This window comes from Rattus norvegicus, chromosome 17, assembly GCF_021556685.1.
Source record: "Rattus norvegicus strain SHRSP/BbbUtx chromosome 17, alternate assembly SHRSP_T2T, whole genome shotgun sequence".
Lineage (NCBI taxonomy): Eukaryota > Metazoa > Chordata > Mammalia > Rodentia > Muridae > Rattus > Rattus norvegicus.
The window spans coordinates 15394888-15408294 of NC_141550.1; the positions used below are offsets into that span (position 1 = coordinate 15394888).

The window sequence follows — 13407 nt, forward strand, 5'->3', positions numbered from 1 at the left end:
GGCTCTCGAAGGACAGGTGGTGAGGCCAGAAATGCTACAGGGACATCCTATAAAATCCGTAATGCTCAGACATGGCCAGTGTTTGCCACAGGCTGAACGGGACAGTGGTGAGTGGAGGGCTGGGCCAGACCAGAGCTCATCCCCAAGAGAAGCAAGGGAGCTGGGGAGATGCTCAGCTGTGCAAACATGAGGACCTGATCCCCAGCACCTCCAGAAAATGCCTGGCATGACAGTGTGTGCCTGCAGTTCCATTGCTGGGGAGGTGGAGACAGAATTGGATGCCTGCTGTTGGCTCTCTCTCTCTCTCTCTCTCTCTCTCTCTCTCTCTCTCTCTCACACACACACACACACACACACACACACAGAGACAGACACAGAGAGAGACAGAGACACAGAGACACAGAGACACAGAGACACAGAGACACAGAGAGAGAAAGAGACAGAGACACAGAGACACAGAGAGACAGAGAGACAGAGACAGACAGAGACAGAGAGGCAGAGAACTGGGTATACCCATTACTCCCAGCTCCAGCAGAGACCCCTGGCCCTCAGGAGACGCAACAGGTATAACTCTCATTCTCTGCATATCAGTGCTGGCCTTGCATCAGGCTAAGTGCTGGCCTTGCATCAGGCTAAGTGCTGGTGGGGGCAGGTGGCATGGGTCTCTGAGTGTGGGGGAGTCATAGAGGACAGGGCTGAGAGAACAGGGACGCATCCACAGGTGATGGGTATTGGGGGACAGGGACACACACACACACCCCGAGAGGTCAGGCCATGGGGGGGTCCTCATCTCACCAGGGGTGGCAAATGCCCCATCAAAGTCAGGTCTGAGCACAGGTCCCTGGTGGAGAAAGCTACATGCTCACTCCGAGGTAATCAGGATGACAGGCTGGCCTCAGTGAAGCCACTTCAGAGCCCCTCTAGTCCCATCTGGGGTTTCCTCTTTTGATGAATAAGGAACTAAGCCATGTGTTGGCCAACATCCGGCAGCTGAGTCCAGGCATGCAGGTGGCTGCTGGCCAGCCCGTGCTGGGGGACACAGCAGGGGCGCAGTGCCAGGAGGTATGGCCCCAAGCCAGGTCTGGTCAGACCCAGGCCATTTGCACAGGATGCTAGACTCTCGGGCTCTTTTTCAGACCCTTTGCACCCAGCCCCTTCCGTAGTGTGCCCCAGTTTTGAGTTTATGGGTTCTGGGCTCAATCAGTCCTCTTGCCTCAGCTTCTTGAGTAGCTGGGACTGCAGACGTGTGTACCCCTGCACTCAGCTTTCCCCCTGGAACTCTCTTAACGACAGGGTTTCCTGTGGCCAAAGATAACCTCAGACTTACTGGGTAGCTGAGGATCACCTTGATCTTCTGACCTCTCTGCTTCTGCTTCCTGTGTGGAATTACGGGCACGCATCATGGCTTTCCCGGGTATTTTAAAGGGATTGGACCGTTTCTCCCACAGGTGTTTTCTCTCATCCATCGCTTGGGTACCAGGTTAGGGGAGGGGGCTTCTGTGGTGTCTTAGGGCCTCAGATCATAGAGGGCCTTACTGCTCATGAGTGAGGGATAGATAGGGAGTTAGGGTTTTGAGGAACGAAGTCCTGGTCCCTCACTCTAGGCCTTGGGAAGGATGCTTAGAGAGTTCTGGGCTCAATCAGTCCTCTGGCTGGAAGGGATCAGGGATGGGTGGGTCTTATACCTCAGAGCACAGGGCCAATGTGAAGAAACCTGGGTAGATAAAGGGCTGGGGCTGGGAGGTACAGAGGGAAGAAGAGCAGAGGAGAGGGGTGCTGGGAGCCAGCTTCTCTTAGGTGAGGGAGAGGGTCACCGCTGGCCACGGGCAGTGCTGAATGCCATTTTGCAGATGTCTAAGTGTCAGCCCAAGGTGGGCCGGCATCAAACATTGAGAGCCAGTGGGCAAAGAACACATTCGTGATCCCACCCAGGCCATAGCCGGTAACTAAAGACGAGAACATGGCTGTTCCCAGGTTCACACAGCTGTCTTTCACTGGTAAAGGACAGCCAGAGATAACTCAAAGACACCAGCTAACAAATGCTTTGGGCAGACATGGTGCATGCTGCCCTCCAGTCCTGCAACTCCAGGTTCCAGATGACCCATTTCCCTAGAGCAGGCCTGCGGGACAGCTCCTGAACATGGAGAGCCTAGAAGGGGCATGTGGAGTCCTAAGTAGGGCTTTGCCATGTTTTCTACAGTAACACAGGCCCTGGGCATGGGACTGAGGTCTGCAGCATACACTGTCACTGAGTGCATCAGGCTGACACGCAGCTCTGGGAAGGCCGGCCAAGGCTTTTTCGAGCCCTCGGCCTGCAAACCCTTGGCAGTTTTAAGTGAAGAGAGTTACAGTGTCTTTCAGGCTTTGTACTCAAGAGAGTGGCAGACTCCAATTTCTGATCACGTAGCAGTTGGAGCCCAGGTACTCGTATTCCTCCTACATCCTGAGGAGATCAGCAGTGCAGGCTCCCAGTCAGCAGATAACACGCCTGCTAAGACGTTCACTGTGCGAGGGAGTGAACTACTCTGGCAACATGTGTGCGTAATATATACTCATGGTAGTGTGTGTCTGGCAGAGGCCGGAGGTCAAAGTTGGGCATTATCTTCTACCGCTCTCCATCTCAGCTTTTGAGGCCAGAGCTTACTGAAGCTGGGGCTCCCTAGCTGGCCGGCCAGGGAACACTAGGACTCCCCCTGCCACCTCACCTCCCACCCCAGCACATGCCACCGCACCTGGATTTTCACATGGGTGCTGGGGATTCAAACTCGAGCCCTCATGCTTGTGCAGTGAGCGCTTTACCACTGAGCCGCCTTGCCAGCCCCTCTTGAAACGTCCCTGTGCATTTGCTGTAAAAAGGCTGTTGAGCCTCAGATCCCAACATCTGTCTCAAAACCTACTCCTGAGAGTTCAACCAAGTATGGTTGACTGTACTGATGCCCCTGCAGGGAGGGACTGTCTGGGAGTGGAGGGTGGTGTCCCAAGCGTAGAGGGTGGCACATGGAACCCAGCAGGGAAGCACATAAGCTTTATTGTCATTCCTGATTAGAAAATTGGGGCCTGAGCCCCTGGGTTGGGGGCTGGGGCTCTTCCCAAGTCACTACTGGTAGAAGGTACCAGGATGACCTGCAGCCCCCACAGGCATGGCTGCCTCTCGATGCCAAGAGACACTGCCAAGCCCAGGCACTGAGGCTGGAGCCAGCAGGTACTGATGACTGTCCAAGGTCCCTGGGTCAGGAAACAACAAAGGCAGCAGTCTCCAGGGTGACCTGTGCAGGCTCCATGAGAAGTAGGGTCACTGGTGTATCAGCAAAGGGAGGGGCATATCCTGGTCCTTCTGGAATGTCCTGAGACAGAGATCAGTTCTGGCCCCTCATCGAGTCCAATCATGGATTTCCTGCATGTCCTTGGGCGGGCAGTGATCATCCTCTGGGCGTGGGTTTCGGTGGAACTGTCCAGTTCTGATCTTCATGGCTTTGCATCCAGTTCCCACACGCCTCGGGTGGCCGCCCACGCAGCAGTCACAGGTGGACGGAAGTCCATCCTTGACCATGGTCCAGCGGAGGCCACCTTGGGCTGTGAACAGGAGAGGGATGCCTTGGGGATACAGCAGTTGCAGGGGTCTGGACAGCTGGGCTGCAGGTCAGATACCTTCAAGGTCTCTGGAAGGATGAAAAGAGAGGCAGGTGGGAGTGCTGCTAGGTCAGCCAGCAGTGCCCCACCTGGAAAGGTGAGGAGATCTTGCTCGAGCATCAGGCTTACGTGGCCTTGGGTGTAAGGATCTGTCCTCCATGAACCAGGTGCTGCAGGTCTTTCAACACTGAATACAGTGTTCCTGGGTCTCTGTCAGGACCCACAATGGTGATGAGAGCCAGTCAGTAGTGACCATGGCCACTCGCCTAGCAAACCCCATTACTCCAGATATCATAGCAGCAGACCATGCAGTCAGCAAGAACTTGAAGCCTCTGGAGACACCCATGAAGAGAGGTCAGGAGGACAGGACTATGTTCCCACAGGCCCTGGTACCCTCTTCCTGGCCAGATGACCTACACACTCAGGGGCCGTCAAGAACTGCTTTCAGTGGCCTGGTCATGCCACAGAGGAGGGATAGCTAGCTCAGAACCCACCACACCTACCCATGGCAGTGGCGGCAGCAGGTCTCAGCCTCCCCCGCTGACTCACCTGGGCATCCTACTGCCGGGGTGCCACGTCCATGACAGGCTTCTGGACTCCAAAGGCCGTAATGAAGATGTTGACCACCACGATGATGAAAACCAGCCCCGTGGCCAGGTTGTTAAGGAAGTCCAGCTTGGCGTGCTTGGCTGGGTTGTTGAGGTCATACTTGACTGTGGGTGAGAGGGGCAGATGCTGCTCAGGGGAGCTGAGCCTGGGTCAAAGTGTCTAGGGAGTGTTGAATGACGAGAACAGGGCTCTTGGCCGTAATTAGGGCTTTGTTCCCCACTGAAACCTGCCTACATGGCTAACATCAGACATGGAGGTCCCTCCTTTTTATATCCGCCACTTTCTCCACGAGGAAAAGAACTCTCCATGGGGCTTGCTTTGCATACCCTCCAATCTACCTTAGTCTGCCACCACACCCATTGCACAGATACAGACGGGGAGATCCGAGAACTTCCCTCCTGAGTCCAAGGTCGCATTCCCAGAAAGTAAACGTGGGACCTCGCCCTTCCTGATGACACCTTCTGCTCTGGACGGGCACCAAAGCTGCCCTGGAAACCCCATGTCCTATCAGCTATCCATCCGTGCCTATGGTCACCTGTGGGTCATCTGCTGAGGGGACGATCGTGGCTAAGTTTGGGAATTAGTGACCACACTCTACATTTTGGATTTTTCACTCAGAACCAGAAAGAAGAGTTGGCCCAGGTTCAAGGCCATCTTCTGGGTCTGGAGTCATCTTATATCCAGAACCCCTAACTCTTCATTCTCCATTCCAGATGCCCTCCTTACCTCCTGCCCCAGGATCCCCTCCTCACCTCCTAAGACATTACACCTCCCTCCCTGCATTCCCGCCTCTCAACCCAAAGTCTTCTCTTTGATTTCTAGGTAAGGGTCTCTTCCTTGTTTCCTGTATAACTCAGCTGCTCTTGGTTTCTGGACACAGGCAGCAGGGTCAGGCCTGAGCTGATCTGGGCAGGGAGGACTGCCTGGCAGAAGCTATCTTGTGGCAGGGAGCCACAGGGATCTAAGGAAGCAGGTACCCGATTCCCCCTTCCTTTGCACTACCCCACCTCCCAGACCCTGAGAACCCTAACCTCACTCTGCTTCCAAAGAGCAGGGTCAGATGTGGGGAGCCACTGCTTGGACCATAACCTGGCTCCCTGAGGGCCAAGTGTCTGAGGTGGAACCACCGCTCCCCCCACCCCCACGCATCTCCCTACCCATCCCGGGGCCATGCAAGCAGCCGTGGGTCCTACCCAGGAAGATGAGCAGCACGCCCACTCCGATCTGCAGCACGAGAGAGATGGAGATGAGCACCACGAGGGGCACGAAGAAGGCGAACTCATTGCCCTGCTCCACCACGGCCTTGAGCTGCGACGCGTTGGCCATGAGCAGTGCGATGTCCAGCATGCTCTCCGCGGCGCTCTTCTTGTTGGCGTAATGGTTTACATTGATGGGCCGGTTCCTCAAACCCCAGCGGGGTGGCTGTGGGAACAAGGTGGTCAGCAGAACAGGGTCAACCCGAGGCTCTCTGGAGAGGTACAGGACAGGCTTCTGACCCTCCCGGGGGCTGTAGGGAGTTGTCAAGGCCTCCAGGTAGGGCTTCTGTTGCCCCAACCCTGGCACATAATCATTACTCTAAGGAAACTTCCTGGAGTAAGGATTCATAGAGAAGGAAACCAGAACACCAACCTCAGCCTACACACACACTGGTCTCCAGCAAGAAAGCCCGTGACTCTCCCTATCCCGTGCAACAGGCACTCTTCCTTGCCTACAGCCCTTGGAGTCCCTCCCCCAGGGTCTAGGTGCTTGCCTGGAAGAGAAATGAGGTGGGAATAGACAGGCCCCTGCATAAACTGGCCTGGCTTGAACTAACCCTTCCTGGGCTGAGCCCAAAAGCTGGTCAATCCCGCCTTGGTTCACCTCCCAGCCTCAGCCTTACCCTGCTCAGTGAGACCCCACACACGGACACCACCTTTGGTTACAGGATGGTTTGGTCACCTTGTTTATCCATAGCTACTCATGCCTATGTGGCACTAAGGGCACACAGCAGGTGCTCCATAGATGCACTGCCATCCCACATGCGGTAGAACAGGATGTGGGTCTCCTGATTCCTCATAGTGATGAGATATAGTTCTGGGGTTCTTTAAGGGTAGGCACCCCTTGGTGGCATCCTCTCTTCTCTTAGAGCTAGATTCAGCCACTACCTCTCCCCAGGGGCCATTTCCCAGGTCACCCCCACCTCTCTTGCATGGCCAATCACAAGGGGCCCTATAGAGCTTTCTCTACTCACGGGTTTCCCCTTCCAGACACCCGAGGTTCTCCCTGGAGGCCCCTGCTTCCAGGACACCACCCTTGATTCCCCGGGTAAGACCTGGCCCTCTCTTGTCCACCTCTCTGGCTGGCCTACTTCATTCTAAGGTACCTTTAAATGGCTGGCTTCCTCTTTCCACCGACCCAGTCGGCTCTCTCAAGCTGCCCTGGTCAGGGCCCCTTCTCAGCAACCTAGGAAAATCTCACCAAACCTAAGCTTAGGCCTTTGTCTACTGGTGCCCTGAACCATCGAGGCCTGCACTGTAGCCTCCAAGGAGTGGGCATGGAGCGGAAAGAGGTGGCCAGGGCCTACTGTTGGCAGCCAGCCACCTGGGGCCACCCTGAAAGATCCTGTTTCTAGACTCATGAAAGATGCAGGGACTGGAGGTGGTGCGGCAGGTGTCCGCCGCAGTCACGTGACTACTTTCTATGGGCCAGAAAGCCTAAAGCTGGTGCCACTGAACTGCCCGAGTGGAGGCCTTCTCTTGGACAGAGTGTGTATCATTAACCTGAAATTTCTTCTGAAGTTGTGCATTCAAGAAGGAAGGCGGTGTGGGGTAGTGGGAGGCACGGGCGGGCTCTGCTACCTGAACCTGAGCTAGAACATACAAACTACCAGCTGTCCGAGTAAGTGGCACTTTGAATGGCAAGCTCACTTGGGTCGAAATTCTTACTTGAGAGCACGTGTGTGTGTGTGTGTGTGTGTGTGTGTGTGTGTGTGTTTGAGCATTTTTATATAATTTCACGCGTACATGCAGTTGTATGTATTGTAGACGTTTACATGCGTGTGGGTGCACATGAATATGCATATTTGTTCAAAGTACCGGGTATGCATGCCCATGTGTCACACAACACATACATGTGACACATCAGCACATACAGAGAGCCAGGCTGTACGCATGTATGCATATACGAACACGGAAAGTGGAACTTTTGGTAGGTCAGTTGGAGTTGCAGCGGACGGCAATGGGTGAAGCAACAAGGCTGAGCTCGCTGGCCACTGGGCAGAAAGAAGAATGTCTTTTGATTCTGAACCATGTAAAGGTTTCCTGACCACACGGTCACAAGGAACGGCAACATGAATGAACTACCTCATGTCCCTACCCTCATCCACTGCTCTCAGCACTCTTAGTCACAAAGGCCTGTGCCCCCCGCTGGGCTCGTTCAATGAACAAACTAAGGCTCTCCATACTGTAAGCTCCTCCCAAAGCCACACAGCAAACAGGGGCCAGGCTACAGTGGATGCTATGCTTTGGGGTTCAGAGCCCTGGCAGCAGACTGAGGACGGAGATCTCAGGGGCACTCTGACTAGTTCAGGACAGCTAGCTTTGCTTAGCCTCACTGTCTTGCTAAGTCACAGAGCTTGTGGAATTAACACCCTGAGGTGGCTCAGAGCCCTTGGGACCCACAGAGGCTATGACCATCAGCCACCTGCTTACCTTTTACCCTGTAAGATGGTGACAGGGGCCTCAGGCTGAGGGACAGGCCCAAAGGCAAAGCAGGCTATTGAATGGTGTTAAACTCTACCTCCCCACAGCCTGGATCACGTCCCCACGCGCTGCTGGTCTCCCCACCTCTGTATCTGGGGTTGCCCTCTGGGGAACTTGTCTGAAACTGAATAAAAAGAGATACTGCTCTACTAGGGATCAGGAGACGGGGGCTCAGGGGGCTTTGCAGGATTCCTCCAGGGTCTGAGCCTGAGCCATGCTGGTGACTACCCCACAGGCTTCTCCCGGGATGCACAGTAGGATGGATCCAAGGCTGCCTGGGCCACCCGACCACAGATCAGGGAGCCCTGTGGGCCTAACTAGCTGCCTGATCATGCTAGGAAACCCTTTCAGGCCTGTGCCAGTGACCTGGGCAAGGTCAGGGAGAGGACACACTGGTTAATATATACCAGGTTAGGCGGGAATTCCCTGAAACTTCAGCAGTTAGCTGGGAACTGGTGTGAAGAGGGCCATTTTCTTCTAAAACCCAGGAAGGACCATTGTGGGTTAGTCAGCCCATACAGGGGGCTGCGTGTGTGAGGGCCTTGTCATATGGCTTAGGCCCTCTGGACTGTCCTTGGCTGAGGTGGGAGGAGAGTGGGTACCCAAGGGGCTGGCTTAGTCATAGCACAGTGGGGAATCTGTGCCCATTAGCTTGACCCACAGAGCAGGGTGCGCCATCCTTCATGAACACACCCTGTCATTCCCAGTCTCATCACACCAATGGCCGTCAAGGTGAACACTTATCAGGAGAAAGATGGGAAGACACAGGGGACTTTACAAGGCGGGGCCTGGAGACTCTGACCGGTGGGAACACCCTACATCAAGTGGCGGGGCCTGACTGTTCCTTTATTCTCAATGTCTGGCTCTCCCCAGCGGCTTAACCTTAGCCACTGAGCAACACCGGCGTACGAATGAAGACAGATACAGGAAAGAAAGGCCAAGCCAGGCACGGGTCTTCCATTAGCCAAAATGCCGTCGTCCTAGGTGACCCAGAGGTCCAAGTCCAAATAAATCCTGGATGACCCAGCCTGGACTGCTCGGAGGCTCTGTCAAACACCAGTAGACAGGGGGGGTTAATGTGGTATGGGTGCAGCAGCTGCACGCCCACCCCTGAGCTGGACCCAGCAGAAAGCCTCCCGTACCGTCTTCTATGCCCCCACCTGCATTGCCCATGCCCTGGGAACCCAAGAAGAAGGACTGAAGTTTCTCCTGATTTCACACATATATTCCCGGCAGGAAACCCCAGTGAGACAGCAGGAAGCATGGGAGGCGGGGTCCCCACAGCAGCTGGGCCACGGGCTGGGCAGACTCACTTCCTGTGGGTCAGAACTGACCAGGAGTGACCCACTAGGGTGGCTTTTAGAACTTGGCTAAGATCCCGACTGTCCCAGGATCTGCCAGGCAAGCAGAAAGGAGGAAAATAGGAAGCTTCTTTCCAGCAGCTGAGGCCAGGCAGAAAGAAGGAAGGCCAGTGTGCAGGACATCATGCCATGACCTGGAGACCTGAGATATGGCCATAGCTCCCTGCGTTCTGTGAGGAGCAAGAAAGCAGGGTGGGCATCACAGGGTTATGGCCTAGGTCTAGCTCAGCCACCTCCCTCCTCCAATGTCCCCAGCGTCATGGCATTTACACATTAAACTGGCATTCACTGTTTCTCTGCTGCCAGGTAAAAGCGAGCGAACTCACAAAAACCGAATTGGGCTGTAAACATGAACAGGGCCTTTAGGTAATTAGCTCTGGGGCACCTAGCACCTGGAGGGGCACGAGTAGCGATTCCCCGGTGTTGTACTTGACAGGAACTAACCAGGGTGGCTCTACTGGGGCTCAACTACCATGGAGAGTGTCTCCATAGCTAACTCCACCACTGTACACTTCACTGTGCCTCAAGCACAGTGAAGCTACACAGCTTTTACTTAGCAGAAGCACACACTAGGCCACTTCACAGATGATAAACTGAGGCACAGAATGCTGGCATGACCTGCCTTAGAAAGTGGGAGGTAGGATCCTGAGGTTGGAGAAGGGGGGCCGGGCATTGAGCCTTCACGGTTAGCCACACCTCAGAGAACCATCCTGTCCCCAGTGACTCTAGGCAAAAACCTCCCACCCAACCCTGTATCTTCTCAGTAATCCAGCTTCTGGTGTCCACTTGTACTGTTTCCTCTGCCTAGGTGCTCTTCCGTTCACCCTAGAGGGCCAGATCTGCCCCTCCAGTAAGCCAATGTAAACGACTCCACCACATGGGGAGCCTTCCCTGACCCCTATGCTCCCTACCAACCACCACAGCAGGCCAGCAACCCTGCATGCCCTTGAGAAGCCAGTATAGTTGATTTCATTCTCCCTCCTGGCTGGTCCTAGGAATGGTGGAGGTATATCTCTCTCTCCTTGTTCCCAGACCCAAGACCCCTGATCTATCCAACCCAATCTCTCCCCTGTCTGTGCTCAGAATTCCCTGGGGAGGCACGGCTCACCCAGCTGTCTGCCGAGCTGAACAGACACGTACTGAAGAGCAAGGCCACTGGTCAGACAGCCAGTTCCTCTTCAAATCAGCTTCTAAACCACTGGCCCTCCTGTTCCTGATTTGTATCCCTGGTCCTTAAAGGCAGAGAGATCACTGGTTCTTCATTTTAGACCCACATACAAAAGGTTCAGACAGATGATGGGCTCCCAAGAGGAACTCAGTCCGGACGGATGTCCCTTGTCCACTACTTCCAGAGTGTTTTGGCAGACCCAAGGTCTCAGCTGGCACACCTGAACGGGTCCCAAGGCTCTGTCCTGTATTCTCTTCTCATCCCGGGACAGACGTTTGTGCTCCCACCTCTCTGGTCCCTCCTCCCCGAACAGCCCAGTTCCCACTATATGAACCTGGGCAGAAAGTCACTGTTCTGGTCTATTTTGCACCGCAGAGACTTGTGGAAAAATCCCAGCCTGGTGCAATTCCCCACCCCCATCCCTGGCGTGGGGGGGGGGGTCGGAAATAGAAGGAATGTCCAAAGTCAACATGTCACAGAGGGCCAGAGGGCCATGTAGGGTGATACAAGTGAAGGCTGGGCCCTAGCATGCTCAGGCCCTGCCCTGGAGGTAGACTATGAGGTGAGGGGTCAGGAAGGATGATTCCTCAACATAGGCATCCGACCACCGCTGTGGCCTTGACAGGCTAGGCAGAGCAAACACAGGGCAAGCAGGTCCTTACAGTCCTAGACTGAGAGGGTGGTGTTCTGTTCTTCATAGGCAGGTGACCACAGCAGGGACACAACCTCGGGTTTCCCCCACCGCTACAGCTGGCGACCGTGTGGTCACCGTGTGGTGACGTAGCTGTCTGCCTGATGCTGGCCTCCAACCAGGAGGCGGTGACTCCTCTCCCGCCCACCCCAGGGCACGCAGGAGGAGACAGCCCGGAGGCGCTGGAAGTTGGAGGGTGGCGTGGGAGGTTAGGAGAGTCCCGGAGAGCGGGATGCCAGCCTTCTCCACCCGAGGAGTGGTGCCAGCCAGACACAGGCTCTGCACAGCGGGGCGACGGCAGCAAGCTAGACCGCCCGGCGCCTCTGCCTACCTGCTGTGCTGGCCCCAGACCTGTGGGACCACCACTTGCGCTCGGGACAGGTCAAGCACGACTTTGCCTGGAAGCAACAGCCATCACCACCACCAAGCAGGGAAGACGCCGCGCGTTACCGGGCCCGATGCCCACAGGTGCCCGCGGCCGAGGAGGGCCCAGAGAGGGCGGCGCCGGCCAAGGTCACACAGCAGCCCAGGCAGGCAGTGCTTACCGAGGCGTCGGGGGAACCGGGAGAGCCAGGGCGCAGGTCGCCGTTGAGCTCGTACTCCTCGGTGCCGGGATCCATGGTGCGGCCGCCCGGGCCGCCCAGCACAGGGCCTGAGCGCGCCCGCGCCTCCGCCACGGGCTACGGCTGTGTGCCCGCCCCCAGCCCGCCCCGACACGCCCCCCGCGCTCAGCCGCCCCCGGACTCCGCCTCCACCCGGGGCGGGCCCGGGCCTAGACGCCGGCTGCTGGAATCGCCTGGTCAGGATAACACTTCTCTGGCCTTGATGTCCCCAATTCTCAGGCTCCTTCACGATGGCTAGGGCAAGTAGCCCGGCGCCTGTCCTCGCGATGACATTGGAGGTCCCCAGGGACCCTGTCTCAAAGTCATTGATCAAGCGGGGGGTGGGGGGGCTCTAAACTTTGAACGTGAGTGCTAAATCTTTTTAAAAGTGATGCCAAGGGCGAGCCGCATGTTTCCCAGTGGTGAAGATTTTTCCCCCTTGGAGAGGACACGCCCTGAGGCTATAAATCCCTTCAGGGTAACTCAACGCAGGAAAAGGGTGTTAACATTACCGTAGGCTTTCCACTCTAGGGCCCTCAGCTGTTCTGACTGGAGACTAGAGAAAGGTGTGTGGGATCGCCTCCTGCACAGACTAGAGACCTGAGAGAAGCAGAGGGGATTGCTAATGTAACAGCTTTAGTGTCCAGGAGGAGCTGACATCATAGCCCAGGCTCCAAGGGTATGAGGTGTTGGTCGGCTACTGCAGTCCTTGGCCCAGTGGACCTTTGTGTCCCAGTACCATGTCTTGAGAGCTCCCGGGCGATACAGGAGTAAAGGCGAGCTACTGTTCCTTCTTCCTCCTGACCTTGACCTCACTCTCAGGCCCCAGGCTTTGCCTGACCTCAGGAGTGCCACACCACATTTGAGCGTTCTCTGCTGGTGTTTCCTAGAGTCTCAGAAGGAGTAAGCGGATCATGGGACTCTTAGGGAGATTACTAGCTGGGGCCCGAAAGTACCGTTCTGTGACCAAGTGGTTCACCTTTCTGTGCACCTTCTTGCTAGCTTGGTGTGTCTTAGCATAAGGCTGGAGTTCGATAAAAGCCAAGTGAACCTGTTGACCCTCTGTCCCCCTCCCAGAAGGAAGAGGATTAGAGGTTAAGAAATGGGGGTACCCTGGAGGTAGAGGCGGTGGCACAGGCCTTTAATCCCAGCACTCGGAGATAGAGACAGATGTATCTCTCTGAGTTCGAGGCCGGGGTTACACTGCAAGTTCCAGGACAGCCGGGGCTACATAGAGAAACCCTGTCTCAAAAACAAACAAAACAAAACAAAACAAAACAAAAGATACCTGGGCTGAACAGATGGCTTAATAGTTAAGAACACTGGCTGTTACCCATGGGGCAGCTTACCACCATCTTTGATTCTAGTGTCAAGGGAACTGACATTCTCCTCTGGCTTCTGTGGGTACCAGACATACATGCAGGCAAAACACCCACCTACATAAAATAGAATAGCAAAGACACTTATTTAGAAGGAAGACAGGGAGAAATGGTACCCGAGGTTGTCTGTATGCCAGGTCCTGTAGCAGGGACTACAGGCTGGAACCAGACAGATGGAGCAGATGGACATTCAGACACAATGAGAGATAGAGAGGGCAGCGCTTTGT

At 55.5% G+C, this 13407-nt stretch overlaps 1 protein-coding gene across 3 annotated transcripts; it reads right to left on the reverse strand.

Annotated features, from left to right (window-relative positions):
• Positions 1-3010: 3010 nt before the first annotated feature.
• On the reverse strand, positions 3011-11853 carry Ninj1 (ninjurin 1). Of its 3 annotated transcripts, none has more exons than XM_087589821.1 (4): positions 11531-11853; positions 5433-5661; positions 4180-4343; positions 3011-3659 (listed from the first exon to the last, which is right to left on the reverse strand). In XM_087589821.1, exons 2-3 carry the CDS (start codon positions 5584-5586, stop codon positions 4189-4191), a joined length of 309 nt encoding a protein of 102 aa, XP_087445947.1. In that variant the 5' UTR covers positions 5587-5661; positions 11531-11853; the 3' UTR covers positions 3011-3659; positions 4180-4188.
• Positions 11854-13407: the final 1554 nt, after the last annotated feature.

What these genes read in the sequence shown, in the direction of transcription:
- Ninj1 (XM_087589821.1), bottom strand. Translation starts at nt 5,586, where the DNA reads ATGCTGGACATCGCACTGCTCATGGCCAACGCGTCGCAGCTCAAGGCC. An exon ending in CGTGCTGCTCATCTTCCTGG is followed by an intron (nt 4,344 to 5,432) that starts GTAGGACCCACG and finishes TCTCACCCACAG; the next exon opens with TCAAGTATGACCTCAACAAC.